This window comes from Anser brachyrhynchus (genome assembly GCF_964034855.1).
Source record: "Anser brachyrhynchus genome assembly, chromosome: 7".
NCBI classification, from domain to species: domain Eukaryota; kingdom Metazoa; phylum Chordata; class Aves; order Anseriformes; family Anatidae; genus Anser; species Anser brachyrhynchus.
Window position 1 is genome coordinate 19,349,335 of NC_137701.1, and position 20,460 is coordinate 19,369,794.

A 20,460-nucleotide genomic window follows, 5' to 3' on the forward strand; every position below is an offset into this window, starting at 1 on the left:
CAATGACCCTGAAAGCAAAGTCAGACTTGGTCTCGTGAAGAGTGACCAATACATGCAGTACTGGTAGGGAAGAGGGGAGTCTGATTTGTCCCTGCCCTTTTAAGTTGCTGGTGGGGCTCGGGGCATGCCGGTGCTGCAGGGAGCCCTGGGGAGCCAGAGCAGGGCCCCAGCACCAGGGAGGTGTTAGGAACACATTTGCATGTGGCATGCTCCATGAATTTGATGGAGAGCAGTGAGTGGAGAAGTACAGGCTAGCGTCATTTTGGCGAAAGATTCTTTTATTCTTTTTATTTAGGAAAAAAAGTAGTTAAAAGCGTCAGAACGTTCCAAGGAACAAGACAAAAGTCTGAATCCTTTACAGTCAGAATAATAAAAAACATATAAAAATTATTTTATAACACTGAAAATAATTCTGAAAAAAGGTTGGTTTTACTCAAACTTTTGAATCATCATTTTTGTTTCAGTTTTCCTCAACAGAAGTTTTGAGAAGTATTTTAAAGAAGTGTTTTTGGAGGAATGTTCTTTTGACCAAAAAAAAAAAAAAAGGTGACTGAAAGGAGCCTTTTTTTTTTTCCTTTTTTTCCTGCAGAAGTTGTGTTAGTCCTGCAGGCATTAAAGCACAGCATTTTGCTTGAGGATATTAGAATGTGCTTATTCTGGGAAGGGAAAGCTGCCAAAGACCTGGAGGGAAAAAAAAAAAAAAGGCACAGGGCTGAGGAAGAAAGCCAAGAGGATGTGGGTAGTGCAGGTGGGTAATGGAGAAGAAGGTGTGAAAAATCTCTTTGTGCTAGGAAGAAACAAGAAAATGGAGGTTGCAGCTGCTGACAGTCTTATCATCTGCTTCGTAGAAGTCAGCTGGAGCTGGGAGGAGAAGGGGGCACATTGCACCTTCAGAGGAGTGGGAGGCAGTGAGGGTGGCAGCTGGCACTGCTCGGGGACGGTGCCAGGCTGTGAGAAAGCAGCACCTTGCACCCCTCCGCTCCCTCCAGAGATGGCACAGCGTAGGGCGAGAGGCAACTGTAAGCCTGGCTTAGCACGGGCACCACCTGAACGACTAGGTGCATTTGAGAGCAGCTCTGCAGGCTAATGCAGCAATCTGCCTGCTGCTGCTGCTTCACGGGCAGCAAATGCTGCAGAGCTTCAGGGGAGGCTGCAGACCTTCCTGTAGCCAAAACTGGAACTCTGCCTGCCTTGCTAGGTGCTGCTCCGGGCTGTCGCTTGCTGGAGGAGTCACCTGGGATCCAGTTGCTGCGTACAGCTGGCAGAGGGGACGCTCAGCTCCTCAGCTAGGTGCGGCACGTTCTGCTAGTTATAATCAGAGCACTGTGATTAAAACCAGAAACACAGACACGTTTCAGGCAGCCCTTTTCCTCTTCTGTTCTGCGCTGGTGTGACCGGACGCTGCATGCCTGTGAGGGTACTGCCTGTGCTGGTACCACTGAGTGACTGGAGAACTGGCTGAGTTAAGCCTAAAGCATTTCTATTACATTTCACTGCAAATTTCATTACTTTATGATCACCAGTTACCAATTTTTTTGCCAGTCTATTCTAAACAGACACTCGAAGCCTTGTACACTGGCTTAAGCAAGCGATGATTTTCTCTGCAAAGCACCCTGTGGTTTCCTACAGCACGCGCTTTATCAGAATAAAATCCCGAGCAGCTAATGGTGTCTGAAGGATTTGTAGCTCATGTGCAAGCCAGGACTGAAAGCAGCACTGGCTTTTTCTTCCCTAGCTTTGAATTTCTTCCTGGGTCAGTGGATTCTTGTTCCCATTTACTCGATTCATTTATATTTTCAATATGTGGCATTAGTCTGGAGAGAATTAATTTCCTTTCAGAGTCATTCTGAACTGGAAAGCCCCCAGCTGCATTTCCAGGACTTCTGTGCAGCACTGGTGCTTTTGCTGGCACGACCATCTCTGCCTGAGGCAGTCACACGGTGCCCAGCAGAGAGACGTACTTCACCTCATACGTACCTCAGAGAGGTGAACTCCTGAACCATCGCTGTCTTGGCGCTGGAATCCCGTTCAGGCAGAGGGGTGCCGGGAGCAGGGAGAGGGGCTGCGACCACAATTGCTCCCATGACCCACAGCAGCACAGAGCGGGAGCAGACCCCAGTCCCAGTCCTGCTGCTCTGGATGACGCAGAACGGACAACTCGCCTTTCCATGGCAATTAAATCTTTCTGTGTTTTTTTTTTTCTTCCTCTCCTGCAGTGGTAAAATTCCAGCAAATGTGCATGCAGTGCCTTCTAAGAAGAGGAGCTCTGGCTGTTTAGACACGTTGCTGTTGATGTCTGTGAAACAGTTGGGTCATTTTCAATAATTTTCCTTTCTGCTACTGTCTTCCAGGTGCATACGTTCAGGGGCCCGCACTGGTGTGAATACTGCGCCAACTTTATGTGGGGCCTCATTGCTCAGGGAGTAAAATGTGCAGGTAACACTCGTTCTGTCTTCTTTTCCTAAGTCACTCCCAATGTTGTAACGATTGAATTTGCTGTCTGCTCCACTGTAAACCCATGCAGCAAGGGTCTGATCTGTCCCTTGTTGAAATCAAGGAAGATGTGTTCCCTCTGCTGCTGGTGTCCCCATGTTCATAATATCGCTGTGGGGATGCACAGCACTTCTCGAGTGCTCTTGGGGGGAAATGACAGCAATCATTGATTGTTTTTGGTTTTTTGCTTTCAGAATGGAGGGGAAAATAGGTAGATGTGTGATTACCTTTATTTCCTGTATAGCACTATGTATTGGTAGGTGTGAGAGACTCGCCAAGGGTCTCAATGTGCAAGGTGGGCAATCTGCAAATTTCACATTGTGGCTGGGAAACAGACACTTGGGTTCATTTTCTTTCTGAGCCAGCAAACTCCCAGTGTGCCATAGACCCTAAATCATGTTCCAAACTTGCAAACTTGAAATAATACTAAGAAAGAGGATGATGAATAAGGGATGTGTACAGAAATGTTGCATAAATATGCAGGTGCTGATATAAATGTATGACACGCATGGGTGTCACTGCAGGCATTTCTAGGATTAAGCCTCTCCAAAGTAAAACACTTCGGCAGTTTTATTGATGTGATTCTTCTGAAAAGAAAGGACAGTCTTCTCTTTTCAAAGGCAAAAAAGGATCAAAGTGATCAAAATAGTTTACTGTATTTAAAATGTATTTTATGACATTCTAGCAGCCACATTTATATAAATGGTGCAAAGAAATGTTGATGTATAAAGACCTGCATATGTTGCCCTGGAAACTGAATTTTCAAGCTAATTTAAGAAAATCTGCTCTGTCTAAAGCTTTTTGAAATCTTGTCTCAAACAAATAAGAGAGCTCTTTACGTTATTTGCAGTTCTGTGATAAAATTTAAACTAATATATAGCCAATTGTGATTGAAATATTTTAAAATGCTTCCATCAGAATTATTTGAAATGCAGTATTCTGTTATCAATAGGCTCTGCACTGTCCAGACTGTGTTTTAAATAGTGCTCTGTTTTAAGAGAAGATTATGTAAAAATGGCGTTTACTTCCTCTGTATTTTCCCTGTTCTGAGTATTTAGGGTTGCAGCCATATCCTTCACTGATGAGTTAAGACTCAATAGTTACTGCATTTGATGTTGCACGGGGTATATGTACAGTGCTAGAAGAGAAAGAGGAAGCCTGATTTTGTTCTTGAATCATTTTCTGAATAAAGCATTTATTTTTTGTTGACACGAGGCAATAAATGTGCCGTCTTCCTTTCTCCCCTGATGTAGAGTCCCCAGTTTTGGTGTTTAGAAGAAGTACTAAATATTTTCAGATTTTTGATAAATAACATTGATCCAGAAGATCAATAAAACCAAACAGTATGAAGGCTCACAATGCTACATGGCAATGTGGAATGAACAAATAATACTGCTTTTGTAATTAAATCTGAAGTGCTTATGATTCTGTGCTGCTTTTTTTTTTTATTTATTTTAATATAACTATAATGTAGCTGATTCTCTGGTTTTATGCAGATTTTTCTAAAAACTTCCAAAGACTGGTTTTCTTTCCTGCTTATGGGAATGGTAATAAGTACCGCATGCCTTCTTTTTTTCCTCCTTGACAGTCTAGAGGAACATATGTGTATTAGATGACTTCATAGTTTCAGAAACTATAATTAGGGCTTTCTATCTTGTGTAAGGTTTCATATCGGTGTTGGTAGCTTCCAGCATCTTCGATGATCTTATTCATATTTTAAAATCCCACATCATCCGACCACGCTTGCTTGCTGAAGCATCTGTGGGGGTTGAGGCGCCGGGTGACTGAGGTGGGAGAGGTGGCCCAGGTACTGCTCAGCCAGCCCTCCAGCCACTGAAGGGCCCGTGTCCTTTGAGCAGAGGCCAAATCCTGTCCTCCTCAGTGTGATGAGTGGCGACCAGGGAAGGCACACTCTGAGATGGGAGAGCTTTATGTGGAGGAAACGCAACAGGGCATTCAGCACACATGTTGAGTGTCATTGTGGGTGTGGAGATGCTTTCAAATTCCATGAAAAAAAGTGCTAATTAAGCATGGTTTTCTGAAGAGCAGATTTATGAAGGCTGCACTTCCCAGCCTAGCAGATTTGGTTCCTGTGTGTGGCCTGCATGGCTTTTTTGGGATTGAGGGACCAGCTCTCCTGAGGACGTCATCTGCAGCCTGTCCACCCAGCAGGCTGCCCTCTCACTTGTCCTCCCCTCACTGCAGGGCTAGCTTCTAGCTGCCAGCCAACTTCAGCAATACCTGACAGAGAATTAGGGGCTTCGCTGATAATTTTATTCTCATACATTTCATAAAGCTCAGCAGCTGGGCAGAGGAGATTTTGGTTTGGAGGTTCCATGTTTTTGTTTTGCAGATCAGCAGAGGAGGGCTGATTAATCAGCATGGCTTAGCCTAGATTGTAGGTTTTTAGCGTTTCGTTTGATAGGATTTTGGCTGGATTTTTGAGTTTGTTTTAGTGCTCTTTTGTGTCACCCAGATGGTTGAGTTGCCGTGTTTCTTCCTGTGCCTGACCCGCAGCACTGCACAGGCCCACCAGCCCAGGCCGCACAGCCCACCAGAGCGGCACTGAGATGGCGGTATGAGGGCAGAGACACACAGTGTGGCAGGGCCTAGGTGGCCACCGGGCCCAGAGCAGTGTGCAAGAGCCCGGGCCTGGGGGCCGTGGCTTTGGCTGTGAGATTGCATGTTGGGGGGGGGGGGGGGGGAAGGTAGTAATCATCTTGCTGCTGAACTGAGCCATTTTGATGTGGAAACAGTGAGGCACTGTGCACAGGGAGCCACACGAGGCCATTGCTTTCCAGAGAAGATACGTACTTCAAAAAAATTACAGCTTTTAGCAGGAGGCAGCTCACTTGCGTTCACATGGGGTTTGACGTCACTCCAGGGAAATCCACAAGATCTGTTTTGTGGTCTGTGTAATCATGTTATTGGGAATACCTATGAGCAAAACTGCACTGATCGTATGCAATTTTAGACTTTCTAAAGTATTTGCTCTTATACCAGACAGTTGCACATCTCAAGAGGAATCTGTTAGCTGTACAGAAGTGAGAAGTTTAACAAATATAATGGCTTACTGTTTGGGCTACACGCAGCTCTTCCTCAATCAGCAGTAGCACAAAATCCTCTCAGCAGAAGCACAAAAACATGCAAGAATAGGCATGTGGGACAGTCCAAGACTGGTCAGCAGAGATAAATGTCATCCATTTCAGAGCAGAAGAGGGGAAGCTGGAGGAAAAAGTGGAGCTTATTCGTAATGGCTGGTAGATTGGCTTTTGTTATACAAACAAGCCAGTCCTTTGCAAAATAATAAACCAGAAGCAAACGCTCAGAACCATACCCACACCATAGCAACCAGCAAGGATGCCTTAGCAACTTGAACTGCCCTGACTCGGGCTTTGTCACAGGCCAGCATGATTGAATGTGTCCCCTCAGCCAAAATACAGCCTTGAGTGTGTTCAGCGCCGTGTTGGGCATCGTCCCATATAACTAGCCTCCGGAAGATGGGCTGTCCGTAGCACATACTTGGTCAGGCTTTATGGCAGACAAAGAAGGAAGAGTATGTCTCTTTGCTTGCAAGGTTTGCTTATATTAGAGTGAATCCTTATCACAGGCATCATCAGCCCTCCTGCCTTAGAGGGTCATGCTTCCAATTTTTACATCCTAGCCACAGGCCCTTAAAGTTTCTTTGAGCTGAAAGCTCATCTATATGCAAGGAATCTGCCTTTTCTGATGTTGTGCTCCATCTCCAGCATGCTTTCCTTTGGGCTTTTGCCATAAGTAGAAATCACTGAAGAAGTGTTTGAAATTATAATGCCAGCAGCTTGTGTAAACATTGAAGCTCAGCAGAAGCTAATGAAGCTCAGTTCCAAATCCAATGCATAAACTTAAAAAATAAAAAAATAAAGTATTCTTAATTACATTTTTAAGAATATAAGCCCCCTATGCAAGGCTCCCTGTGATTAGAGTGCTCATCCCATTCCCCAGAATGTGTTCAGGAAAGAGACTAGAATAATATCCAAAGAAAAGTTGTAGAAAGCACCAGGGAGTTCATTTTATGAATGATATAAGCATGTAAGATTCAGAAACATTAATGGAGACTGGTGTGTTATCAGAGCCTAGAGCAGGGCATTCATGCTGTGTTGGTGCATGGCCAAAGCAGACTCATAGACCAGCAGGGTGGTCAACTTGTCAAGGGCTGCGGGTTTCCTGCCCCTCCTCAGCCCATCAGAACTGTTCAATGCTCTCTATGATTACCTCCTTCCTCTATACCCTTTTGCTTATTGTTCTTAGGAAGTGATTTAGTCAGGATGTTTTTTAGAACAGACCCACACCTGTTCATTAAAAACACATCCAGACTTCTGAGGCAGGTACCCAGGTTCTGCTGGTTTCCTTGACTGTGTAAAGCATGGACAGAGCCCCAAACCAGAACAAGAGCAAAGCAAAGCCACAGAGGCAGGGTTCAGGGTCAGGGGCTGTGGGAAGGGGACTGTTAGGAGAACAGCCCCTGCCCACCTCAGGCAGGTGGAGGCGCTGTTGGAGGAGATGCACACCGCCTGACAGGCTGTTCCACCAGCTCAGGATCTGATGGTGTTCCTGTGAGGAATGAGCTCCAAAATTTTGAAATGCTAATCAGGCAGTGGAGCAGTGCCTCAGAGCCGTTCCCATGGGGAAGCTGAAACTGTAAGTCCTAAAAATGTCTTTATCTCCAAGCCCACACAGACCTGGAAGCCTCGAGCAAGCCAGTGGCCCACTAAGGGAGCTGTTGAGGAGGTAGGCAGGTGTCGTGGCAGGGAGCCAGGGAAGTTTCTGACCAAACTTATATCTGTGATTGTTCAAAACTACCATACAATCAAACCACCTCCACCAGATATATTCTGTTGAAAGAACATTTTGCTTGGAGGCACAGAAATACATGTTCTTTTCATTGGGAATAAGGGGGAATTGGCTTGTTCTATGAGGCTTCTTTTCTTATTGTATTTCATAAGCCCAGGTCTTTCTGTAGTGTTAGAAATTTTGTTGCCAAGTAACTAGCTGACCTCTAGAAATTCTTTCCTAAAGAATCATGTACCCAATCGTGCATGATGTAGTGGTATGGCTGTTAGCAGGTTTAGGGGAGCCTGTGTATGTGCTTGGAAGCAGTTTTGCCATGACATTGCATAATGAAGTGCTCAGGACTGTGGTGGGGCTAAGGCTGCTCCCAGATGTGAGTTGCAGGTTAACGAAAGGCATGCGTGAGGCAGGCTAGCAGCCCAGCGTGGCTGCCAGTCACCTGCTTGGCACGGCCCTCCCGGAGAGGGCAGACCTTCACAGCACAGCCCTGCCACATGCTTGGAAGCGCACAGCGCAGCTCGTGGTGCTGCTGGGGTGACTGCATTAGCGTGCCTGTTGACACGCACTGGGTCCAAGAGAATAGGAAACATTGCTTTCTCCACTCCAGAGAAGAGCATTAAATTATTAAAGGGAAGTTACTAGCTCATGACTGATTTATGAGAGCAAACTCCTTTCTAACCTTTTCACCCTTGCAAAAGTAATGACACCAATAATTTGTGCTCGAGTAGAAGCCATCATCTTCGCATCTTGGGTAGCTTACCAAAGGCAGCAGCATTGCCTCATCTGTCGGGTGCCGTGGTGGTCCTGCCCAGAGCATCGCGCTGCTCCAGTGCCAGCAGCTCTGCGCTTCCCACCACTCCCACGCTTGCCGTAAATCTCTAAAGAATGCTTCATGCTTTTTGCAGATAATGTACGTCTACCTTTTAGCTCTTAAAGCTGCTCATCGGAGTGATCAAATGCATGAATTTTTCTTTGGGATAATTCAAAAACACAATTAGAGTGATGTATATAGCATATGGTATTGTTCCAGCGGAGCATGATCAGCAGCCATGTTAACCAGTAAATTGTAAACCAGAGGAAATCTAAAACTGCCTAAAATCAAATCAGCAGGATAACAAAAAGTGACAGCTAAGTGTGTTTTAGACTCTGCAAATATTTATAATGTGTGCTCATGGGGCAGTATTAAAGTACATACATCTTTTGGTTCTGCTCATGCGTTTGTATGAATGCCTTACTTGTCTTTCAGCTCAGTGGACGAACATCAGTATTTGCTGTTTCTAAAACATTGCAAAACCTTTTTCTGGGCATCATAAGAAAGTATTGTCGGGCTGGTTTTAAATTTAATACCTCTCATAGGAGCAATGTCACAGCCCACCTGAGCTTCTAGATCAATATACTATTAAAGTAAGGGTAGCTTATCACAGACTTTTAAAGCTGTCATCTAAAATGACTTTTTTTTTTTCGCTAGATTTCCAAACTTCCTATATGCTTTTGAATTTATGGCTGTATTTTTTTAGCCATAGTTGGTGTATTTGAAAGGTGGCCACAGTTTGATAGCACTATAAAAAGGAATGGTATGCATGACTTACAGTTCTAGTCCTGAGAAATCATCGCTGTAAAGGTGGAATTCTGATTAACTGAAGTCAGCAGAAGTTTTTCTATTGACCTGCCAGAGGTCATGAGAGATCTTTTAAATCTGCCCTGTATTATTATAGGATTTATCGGCAGATATGGTGCTTTAGGGGGACTTTTTTTTAGCCAGTCGGGATAGGCTCTAATGAACTTCTGTAAGAAATGGGTAGGGCTCTTTGTTACATTAGAGTAGATCAGGAGTAAAGTTGCTAATGCCAACTTAGCTATTCTGGATTTATTTTGATATAACTGAAAGTAAATAGGTCTTAGATTTGAAGTCAATCTCTTGGTCTTACTCAGTCAACCCAGCCAAATCATGAAGATCACGTGTGAAGGAAGCAAACAGTCCTAAGGCTTCACTATGTGGAAGCACGAAGATTTGGGACGAGGCTTTCCTGTTCCGTGTTAGTTCCACTGTCTCAGACAGTGGGTTTCAAAGCTTTCATGAAGATCCTCCAATAAGAACACAGGGCATTTTTATTTGCGGTGCAGTTCCTGTCTTTTCGTACTAACAAGTAAGCTGGATATCATTAGAGTAGAAGGTTCCACGCAATGTGGAGCAGAGGGTTGACCTCCTGGCTGCGTGCTTTTTACCTTTACGTTAGCAAGACAGGTGGTCATCCTGCATCTGCATGTGACTCTGTTTGTCAGCTTAGTCAGGGACTAGTGACTGAGACATGACTGTTGTTAGCGCAGGAGAGGGACCCACCTCATAGAAATCATAGCATTGGGGAATTTCAGCTTATTTATTGAAGCAAATACTATTTTCCTATTGCAAATTCACCAAAATCTCCTAGAACTGTATACTGATGTTGAATTGCTAAGGTAAGGTGATCTCCTACGTAAGAGGTAAAGAGCCTTGTTCGTTAGAAAGGTATCGCGCAGCCCAATAATACCAAACATAGTGCTCATGCATTTTGTAAGCATTAACTATCTGAAATATTTCTAGGTTTTAAATGTTTCTCAGGAGTGTTTGTAAGCCCTTAAGCAGTGGGATGGTGCATAAAATCCAATCAAGTGTAAAGGAAGAACAAAAGACAGCAGAGGAAAGTTGACTTTTTCTTTTGTAATTATTATTCTGGCATTAATGAGGTCAGATCCAAAGCCAATCTGAATCTGTAGGATTAGCAATAACACAATTATTTTCTGAAGCAAGGTTTTCACATTGGAAACATCTCTGTAAGTTAGCTATTTTAATGAAATAAAACTTTCTTGTATATAAATATAATTAGGATGATCTCAGCGAATGTGGTAATTGCTTTAAGTATAAGATACTTGGAAGCATGTTTTTTCTATTTTTATATATTTTGGTCTTAATTAGCCTTGGATTCCCAGAGATGTAACTCTGAGCTACATTGCTATCTATGTGAAGTGGCTAATTTGTACTCACAAAATTACTAGTGAGTCCTTGTAAGATGCAGCCATTTCAGTCCTGTAGACAATAGTTTTGATAGACATGTTAGAGCATTTCTGATAAATATTTTAATATTTCAAACTTTTCATCTGTGCTGGAATAGGTGCTTCTTGCAGCGGTTTTAGGAATCAACGTGCAATAATTAATTTGCATTCATAAATACTATTACTACTGCAAACTTAGGGTTTCAAATTAAAGGAAATCAAGAATTAGGATTTTCTCTGGGGTATCAGTTCGCTTCCCTTCTGTGTGTGCATTGAGATATTGCCCCTAATTATTTGGCTACATGCTATTTTTACTCCACCACTTCATCCTTGGTCTGAAAGCAGAACGGATGGTACTTGCTTACCAGCACCTACTTAGTATTTTTTATTTCTCCTTGATGTTAAAAGTGTAGCCTTTGGGCTTGTTGAGGGCACAGTATTGAAACCGTACTCCAAAGATGAATAATTTCTCCTCTGCATTCCCATAAACCTCTAAGGGATTTCTACAGCAGCAGAGAAAGCTGGAACATCATCTCCTTCCCATTTCACAGCTGAAGCACTGAGATGCTGGAGGATTCAAGTCGCACGTTTCCAAAGAATTTTGGGACCTGGTTTTCCAGAGTTCAGACAAGGAGTGCTGGTGGTATTTAAACATGGGTAGAGGCGCCCTTGCCACCGCTGACTCGTGCCCTCAGAGTTTCTTCGGTAATGCCGCTTGCTTGCAGGGAGCAGGTTTCACCTTGATGGCTTTGCCCGAGGTGTGTTCGCCACACAAACTGACAAACAGGCGTGAAATGAGGAGCTGGCAGCTCCCCGGCCTCGGCACGAGTCACCCTCACAGGGCAGGGGGCGTTCCTGCACAGAAAGCTGAGGGGAGCTTTAATCCTGGGGCCCAGGGCTGGTTGAGGTGATTGAGGTGACGTGCCAAACTTGAACTGCAAGCAGAGAGGGGATGCTTTATAGAGGAGCCCGAGTGACAGTGCTGGTGGCTTTACAGGCCTGTTGAGTTAACACAGTGCTGTTAGCAGCAGGCTGCAGCTGACACGGTGGAAATTAAACTTCTGGGCTTTACTGTTTTGTAAAGATCAAAGTCAAATAATCTATGGAGCATTAATGAAAATACGGGTATTGGCAAAAATCCAAAGGGAATCTCTACACGCAGCTAGCTATTCAGTACTGCAGTGGGAAGTTATGGATTTCCATCAAGGATCCATTGATCCTCCATTGATCCTTCAAGCGCCTACCTCCTTTAATTCTGCTGCTGTGGAAATGCAGGGGGCTGTGTGTGGCACCGGAGACATGCAGGGCTGGAGTCTCAGTGAATGCTAAGTGCAGGTTAGACCATGGCAAACATCCTGACCACACCATGCCATGCTTCTTGCCCGCTGCTGTTTTCTCACAGAAGTCTGTGAGTCTTTGTTACAAAACAGGAGAAACTGTAGTGAAAATGGGGGCACTGCCCTTGGCTGTGGGTAGTGCAGAAGCTGGCCGGGCACACCAGGGCTGCTGCCGGTGGCAGTGTGTGCTTAGCTTAAAAGGGACTGCACTGCTCTGCCCATCTTCACTGTGTAATTAGTGTTGTTTTCCTACACTGTTTTTTTTTCCAAACCCTGATTAGTATGTTTCGTGTGGTTTTGGAGAGAGAAAACGTTTTTCCTTAATCTGATTATCTGATTTCAATTAAGTTTCACTTAAACTAAATCTCATTCTCAGCATGTTCGCAATAAAGGTGTGGAGTTGTTTGTTTATGCTTAAAAAAAACAAAACCCACAAATATTCCCGAAGCCACTTTTAAAATGCATAGAACTGTTTTGGTGACTGCCAGCACTGCTTCACAAACAGCCTATGAGCCTGTATCAGAGGGGCAGCCCTAGAGCAGTCCTCGTGAAATGCCCCTGGCAGCGTGGGGACTGCGGCTGCATGTCTGCTCCCCATGCTGGGGAAAGGGCCCTGTCACCAGCAACGCTGTGCTTGGGCTGTCGCACCTGGAAATCCGCAACGACCTGGAAGGAAAGTTTAGGTCATGGTAGCAACACAAATACTGGTGGGGAACACGACTGGCTCTTACACCTTGATTCGGTAAGCCCTGGGGAAAGTTTATCGGTTCATGTTGGATCTTTGAGGCGTGGAAGGAATGTCTTGGGTAGAAAATACATTGCTTTAAGTCTGTCCCAGCCTCGTGCGTTTGGTCGTTAAGAGGTCTCTGCAGAAGTAGTAGTTGCAGTTTGGCGTCAGGATCTGCGTGCACTCAGCAGCGGTGACCTCGGGATACATCTTCACCAAACACCAGCCTAATCGTCCTTTCATTTTTCTCTCAGATTGTGGTTTAAATGTGCACAAGCAGTGTTCCAAGATGGTCCCAAATGACTGCAAGCCAGACCTGAAGCATGTCAAAAAAGTGTACAGCTGTGACCTTACCACGCTAGTAAAAGCACACTTCACAAAGAGACCGATGGTAGTAGACATGTGCATTAGGGAAATTGAATCCCGAGGTAAGGCGTAGTTAATGGGCTCTCGTTGCTTTACTGATAATCCGTTTAGATTGATCTGGGTCATCTGGGTTTCTGCTGAGTGTATGATTGCTCAAAACAGGTTTGCACAAGACATTTTATGACTGCCAATTACCCTGCACTGTTAATATTATACTTCGTATTATTTCATGGTTCGTACCCATTTATAATTTTTATAGATTCTGCTAGAAATTGCTTAATGAACAATTACTGCTTTATAGTCACATCATGGCACCTATCTTTCCAGTAATATTTTTATTAAAAAATCAAGTGAATGTGCTAAAGCAAAGCCAGTTAGTATTGACGTTTCCTCTTGCTAGATCCCCTAGCACACAGAATATCCTTTTCTAGAATTAGAATATTTGTTTTCATTCTGAAATGATGACTAAACATCTCACATGCTAATCTCAGTTATTTTTAAATCCGTTGTAATTGGCTTAATATGTTTCTTCAGCTCTGAAATCATTTGCATAAACATAATTTAGTGCTGATTTAACAAGGCAGCTAATGCAAGGGTCAGGGTTAAAAGGCCAGGGTGAGATTTCATTCTGAAAGGAAAGCCTGATAAGGCTTTTAAAACCGGTCTGCTTTTTCTCCCTTAAATGAAGAACCTAGAAAAAAAAAAGAACTGGGTAGAAGGAAACTAAAATTAATACTGATTTTAATCTTGTTAAAATGTTCATTGCAGGTCTTAATTCTGAGGGACTGTACAGAGTCTCAGGATTTAGTGATCTTATTGAAGATGTCAAAATGGCATTTGACAGAGGTACGTTCTTTCCTGCATGCTGTACCCTCGTGCTGCTGTGTTAAATAGACAAGGTTTTTTCTGCACAGCCCCTGCCTGTCTCATGCTCCACCGCGCAGGCGGTCTGAAGGAGTCTGGGGGCTGTTCTGGCAGAAGAGTGGGGGAGTCTCCCCCATCAGAAAAGCACATCAGCTTTTCTTTGGCCTTTATTACCAAAATCTGCTCTTCTCCTTCCATCAGTGTCTGTGCTTCAGTGATGATGTACATAGGAAAGGGTAAAGCTTTCTGAACTACTGCCCTGGTTTGCAAGTAAAACTACGCTCGGGGGGGTAGGGGAAGGATAGGGCAAGCAGTGAAGTGCCTTAAGAGGACTGTGCAATTTAAATTCATCTTTCTGGATGAAAGCTCCAAAATAATAAGGTAAATACAATCACGCAAAGTTTGAATTATTACAGTCTAAAGGAAGTCAGTGAGAACAGACTCTTCTCTCTGGCAAAAGGCAGTAGGAAAATTAAAGGCTTTCCAGCTGCAGTCCCCCTGTCCCAGTAGAAATCAAGGCCAAAATCCATTCTGGAAACTCTCTCTCCTGTTTCAGCAGAGAACTGGACCTATTCACACAACATCTGCCTCCTCTGCAGCCTTAGCAGGGTGGGGATGTGCTGGAGAAGCCAAGTTTTGAATCCATGTCCACTGCGGTCAGGAGTAGGTAGTACGCTGTAGCTAAATGGTGAACACATGTTTTTCTTATAAAACAGGGAGGCTGTGGACAAAGTTGGTTTCCTTTACCTTTTTTTTTTTTCTCAGACTTTCCCTAATTTGTCATGCAGTGCTGACAAACGTGTTGTTTGGCAATGCAATGTGTACAGAAATAGCTAAACTTCCACACGTTTCTACAACATAGATACTGCTAGAGGAGGCAAGCAGTTTTTTCCTAGAAAAACCGAACACTTCATTTTCTATAGTCATTTGAAATGAAGAAAGGATAAGTTTCTGTGTAAAAAGGCTTGAGGTTTTAACTGTGAAATGATGAACTTCACAGCCCAGTAATGCACTGTTTTGCTTATAAATCCAAAATGTATAATCGTGTCTAGTTTAATAATGTTTGCTTAAGCAAGGTATTATTTTTGTTTTGAATACTATTTTACATCTGTTTACATTTCCAAGGCTTTAATGTCAATGCCTTCTCCACACAGATGGGGAGAAAGCTGATATTTCTGTGAATATGTATGAAGATATCAATATTATCACTGGTGCACTTAAACTGTACTTCAGGGATTTGCCAATTCCACTCATCACGTATGATGCCTACCCAAAGTTTATAGAGTCTGCAAGTATGTATAACGCATTTTCCTCCTGTTCTTCATTCTCATCCTTTTCTTCTTTTTGTGCACGACTTGCCTATTGACATATTCTGTCCCAGCAACTCTTCTGCTGCATGTTCTATTTAGTAAGGATCAAGGAATAAATATGTGCTGCACATTACAACACAATCACATGGTACCACACAATTGTGGGTACATTCTTCTTCCCCTTTGTCACCAGGAACGCTTCCTTTTCCTCACATTTACGGATTGCATTGTTTTGCCTGTGTTGTGTGAATCCCTAATACTGGATAGTGACATTTAAAGTCTTTGCTTTTGTCTTGCTAGAAAGGTGATTTATGAAAATGTTTAGAAATAAGATAAGCCACTTGTTTCTAGAGATGTCCGTTTTGAGTGTTTTTAGAAGCTGATAAGTGCCCATCCTAAGGCCACTGTCAGGGCTGGCCTCTGCAGGCATGGCAGTAAGCCCAGCTGGAACATTTCTGCCAAGCATCCTGGCTGCCTGGAGCAGCTCTGCGACTCGACAGGCACACCATGCACGCCTGGAGAGGTCTGGGGTGGCCATGGGTAGAAAAGAAGGGCCAGATGCTGGGCTTGGCACTGCTCTGGAGAAGGCTCTTTTCAAGCAGTGTGGACACCACCAAGGAAACTGATGGCAAAGTTCCCAGTACCTTCTGCTGTTCCAGGGCTGCACCTGTAGATTGTTTGTGCAAAACTAGTCCAGTCAGCAGGGGCTGCTAGGGGAATTTTTTTAGTAGGCTGCAGGGAATCCTTTGGAGTGTAATTTTTAGGCAGTTTTCTTTGTCTAAAACCAATCACGTCCTGACCATGCTCTAAGCACCTTTGGATAGGCAAATCCTCCACAAAGAGGTTTGGATAGGTTCTGTAAATAAGTAATCCAACAGAGCTGTGAGGTCCTGCTCTCCTCTGCAGGCCACCATTCTTGTCCTTCCATGCGTGACTTTGGGCTGTACATGTGGTGACCGTGAACATCTGTGTTTCAGAAACCACCGATCCGGATGAACAGCTGGAAATTCTCCATGAGGCGCTGAAACTGCTGCCGCCTGCACACTGTGAAACGTTAAGGTATCTCATGGCACATTTGAAGAGGTAGGTGGACTGTCTGGAAAGAACTAAGCCAAACTTGTTCTTAGGAAAGTTCATGTTAGGACCTTCGGAAGAGTCTGGGCAAGGCCCACCAAATTCTGCAAAGCAAATTAAGAGTTGCTCCTGGAGTCTGGCTGTGGTGGGGAATGATAGATTGCACAGTGGTAAATACCCAAACATTGTTTTTTACCCAACTTTAAGCATTCACAAAGTATCTGAAGGACATAAGTCTAAGAAGCCCACAGTTTCGAAGCACAAAAGTCACCTGCCTAACAAATTTGCACTATGTTTAAAGTTACAGTGAATGTTTATGGTAAAAGAAAAAAATAGTCTTTAGTATTGCTGGGAGTAATAAGTTACTCCCCAGGCAAGGAAATAATACAGTTTAATGCCTATGGATTGGTGGCTTTTTCTGCTGTCTCGTCTAACCTGATCATCCCTGACACCCTAAAAAACATGGTGGATATTGGGCACAGAGGGCCATCTAGCCCCAGGTGCAGTGGGGTTTGCCAGCATGGATACCCCCATGCCAGATGCCACTCTCAAAACTAGGAACATCAGTTCTGTGTGTGGTTTCTCCACCACCCTCAGATGTGATTGAAACTGGTCAGTAGGTTTAAAAATTGCTAGATAGAGATTGACGGATGAATATCCAGTGCAGCAGCAAAGGTCCTATTTATTTCAGGAAAGTAGAGGGAAAAAATCAATATGACGTGTTAGGGTATCAATTTCATCTTCTCGAATAACTCAAACTTATTGGCAATATATAAGAATTACTCCCTTTCTTTAGAAAAAGACTTGATTTTAAGCTCTTTTTTTTTCCTTTTATAGATCTTGTACAAGTAGGAATACGTTGACTCTGCTGAATACCTCAGGCAAAATTCAGCTACAGGGTTTCTGCCTGATTTGTCCATTTATTTCAGTGACATTTCAAATGTATCTTTTAGAACAGACAGAGGGATGAAAGACTTAGGGAGAAATAAAAAAAAACACTGCTTACTGCTTGTCAAGTATGAAGTTCATTTTTCCTTACCCTGTTCAAGAGTTGCAATTGCTGCTCCAGTTAGCAAGTTTCTTTGGCACATCATATTTGTGGTATAGGTGAACAATAAGGTAGAAGGGTGACAAAATTCACTCATTTTTAAACTTCCCCTTAGTATGTTTGTTAAAATGGGCTGTGGTGCTGGAAAAGCTGTTGTCTTGCTACTGAATTCAGGTAATCAGACACAGCTCCTTTACCTGAGATAACTACTAGTTGAAGACACAGAAGTTTAGAAACATCAATCCCACTTGTTTTAAAATAAAAATTAAAGCAGAAGACAAAAAGGGGAGAAAAAGCTTGTCTTTATGTATACACACCAACGGATTTGTTCATGCAACAAAAGAAGTGCCAGAGCAGTGAAAAGAGAAATAATATAACCAAGCTTTCAGTTACTGCCCCTGGATACGTAGTTGTTTCTGGGAATCCTTACGGAGATTCATTTTGTATAAAACAATAGTGTATATTTAAACTTTTGCATAATACAAATTTGTTTCCTCAATTGAGGCAATTCACCAGGATGGATCAAGGCAGGAGCTTCGGCTCTGGGACAGGCTTTTCTCTCCCGCACCCACTGCAGCGGACAGCGGTAATGGGCCGCTCGGGGCCAGGCCGTTCTCCTCCTACACCCCTCGTGGCGCCGATGCTGCCCATGCTGAGGCAGAGCAGCACAGAGGAGCACAAGGTGCTGTGCTAAGAAATACCATCCTGTGACCGCAGAGACCATCCTAGCTGTCCAGCAGTGACGCTGCTGGCACTGGCTGAGCAGACGTGTTTCTGCAGTGGCCCCGGCAGAGAATGCCTCTCCTGTGGGTATGGTTCTTGGCCAGGAGTTAGTTTCTGGAGGCAGCCTCCACATCTGCCCAGAAGCAGGGCCTCAGCCCACGGCTTTGATGAGGTCAGGTTCCTGTGGAGCAGCAAAACGTGGCCTCCCTCCATCCCTCCTCTTCTGCAGATGGAGACCGGGCAGCAGGAGCCCACCATGGGCTGGGGCTCAGCTGCTTGGCAGATGTTAGGGTCCACAGAAGAAGAGGCGTGGGGGTGGGAGTAGGCCTGTCAGAGCGCAGACTTCATAGCATGCTGCAGATGCTGTGAAAATGAGCTTCTAGTGAGATCCTCATGGTTTCAAAGCCACCCCAAAGTGATGATTTCATTTTTTAGTACAAGCCACAGGGCGTAATTTGTACTGGAGGGGAATGAGGTGCATTCAGGCCAACTTAGCGCAGTTAGCGTGTAATGCGTAAAGGCAGTGCCTTCACGCGTGCCTCGCCTGCAGTGCAGTTGCACGCATGAGGGAGCGGCAGTGTGACCACGTGGCATGGAGTCACATCATGCGTCTCTGGTGAGCTCAGCTGCTCACGTAGCAGCTCTGAGAGGCTCTCCAGGAGCACAGCCTGCTTCCCAGGGGAGCAGCCTCCAAGTGCTGCAGATTAAAGAGCAAAAGCAAAATGGTCCCAGTTCGACTGAAAGCAGTCATCAGCCCCCTCACTCGGTACACTGTAACCCTTCTGGAGGTAAACGTGGTCTGTGTGCCTGGTAGGAGGACACAGACGTCTGACTCAACGTATATCTGCAGGTCTGGGAGAAAGGCAGAAAGATGTTTCCAGCTTCTCCTCCCCATTTTTTTTTCAAGCCTATGCAGGTACTATTTGGCACAGAAGGCGTCTTTCAGTCAGTGAAAAACACTTTTCTGTCCTTTCTTACAGAGTAACACTTCATGAAAAGGAAAATCTCATGAGTGCAGAGAACCTGGGCATAGTTTTTGGACCAACTCTTATGAGGGCGCCAGAACTGGATGCGATGGCTGCATTGAATGACATCCGTTATCAGAGACTTGTGGTGGAGATGCTTATAAAAAATGAAGACATTTTATTTTGAATATTTTGGGGGTTTTGTAATAAAAAAGGAAGCAACAGTGTTCTATGGATGAAGGAATATTTTAAAGTAATTTAATGGCTCTTGTCGCTGAATTCCATATTTGCTAGAGCTTTCGATGTATTCAGGATAAAAATGAAGGAACTCTTTGTCATTTCTGTAGTGCCATTCAGCTGATGTTGAAAAAGGTTAACACATACTTTCCAGTACTAGTAATCCTGGGTGTTTATCATGTGAAAATAAAAAACAAGAAGCCTACAGCTATTGCATGATTTGCTCCCTGTTCTCCCTGCTCTGGTGAGAATCATTCCATGAAGAAAACAACTGATCTGGTGCAGCATCTTTGTTCTGGATAGTTTGTGGTTGTAATTCAGCATGTTTCTCAGTGTAAACCTGTTGTGAATTTGCTTTTATGTTCTATGTAATTGGTTTCTGATACTAAAAAGAAGGCCGACTTATGTGAAATTGAGCCTCTGGCAGTTTATTGACACTTCATATCATTCTCTGCCACTTTTTTGGCTGATATGTTCTTGGGTTTCTTTCAGTTTTTTCATCATATAGTAATTTGTTTTTAACAGAAACAAAACATGTACTTTAAATGTTACTTTAAGTAATTCTCCATGATGTTTATGGTGGTTGCAGTGAAATCTGCAATGCTGAGCAGTGTTCCTTTATTATGATTGCTATTTCAATTGTAATTTTGTATTTTTATCTGGCATGCATATATTAATTTATTAAATTTTGCTTTTAGAACTCTAACACCAAGCTATTTATTTTTACTTAATGAACGTGTTTCAAAAATACTGTTTGTTTCACTGTTCACATTGATAACTTTCACACTGAACAGCCTCTGAATTAAAAGAAACAAGTTAGGTCTTTACAATTTCTGTCAAGACCACTCTGCTCTAAATACTTCAGAGCCTGATGCTTTGTTAAGGTTCCCAGGAATTTCTCTTTATATTTCGTTTGAAATTTTCTTTCTTCTTTGTCCAGGGTGCTTCTACAGAATGCTTCAGAACTCTTAAATAAACCAAAAAAAAAGGTACCATCAAGCCATCTACTCCTTCATAAATGATGTATACTGCTGTAATTAACTATATACAAACTGGCATTGCAGTTTACCATTACGTAGATGCCCTGAGTAGATGGATACAGCACCGAATTCCAAATGTAATACCTCACAGAGTACTTGCTTCACACTGGAGTTGGGGTGAGGATGAAACAGCAGCTTCCAGGAACGTGGAAGCCAAAGCCTGAGGTTGAAGGGTTGGTAATAATGGAAGAGAAAAAGGAGGAAGGAGTGAGTCAGTTTGGGGCACCTAAGCAGGGACCCGTGTGGAAGAAGGACACAATGAGATCCTAGGGTTAGGGAGATGCTTTGGTTGGGCACCTTCCCTAACACCTGCTCCAGAGGAGAGCAGCCAGGTGAGGCTGTTCGGAGGTTTCACCTATTCCCTCCCCTCAGACACCAGGAGGAGGAATCAGTTTGTAATTGCAACCAGCTGGTCT

The 20,460-nt window shown here is 43.7% G+C and overlaps 1 protein-coding gene and 1 long non-coding RNA gene across 4 annotated transcripts in view; one reads left to right on the forward strand and one right to left on the reverse strand.

Moving 5' to 3' along the window:
* Window positions 1-19,710, forward strand: part of CHN1 (chimerin 1) — a 96,171-nt gene extending 76,461 nt beyond the window's left edge. For all 3 annotated transcript variants that reach the window (XM_080600850.1, XM_080600849.1, XM_080600851.1), the window contains exons 8-13: window positions 2,352-2,436; window positions 12,672-12,845; window positions 13,552-13,629; window positions 14,802-14,939; window positions 15,935-16,040; window positions 18,783-19,710. In XM_080600850.1, the coding sequence (XP_080456976.1) occupies window positions 2,352-2,436; window positions 12,672-12,845; window positions 13,552-13,629; window positions 14,802-14,939; window positions 15,935-16,040; window positions 18,783-18,954 (753 nt within the window). In that variant the 3' untranslated portion in view covers window positions 18,955-19,710. The remainder of the gene's footprint in view (window positions 1-2,351; window positions 2,437-12,671; window positions 12,846-13,551; window positions 13,630-14,801; window positions 14,940-15,934; window positions 16,041-18,782) is intronic.
* On the reverse strand, window positions 19,403-20,258 carry LOC308198463. Its single transcript, XR_013953933.1, has 2 exons — window positions 20,074-20,258; window positions 19,403-19,971 (listed from the first exon to the last, which is right to left on the reverse strand). It is a non-coding gene; the product is annotated as an uncharacterized lncRNA (long non-coding RNA).
* Between the last annotated feature and the right edge of the window lie 202 nt (window positions 20,259-20,460).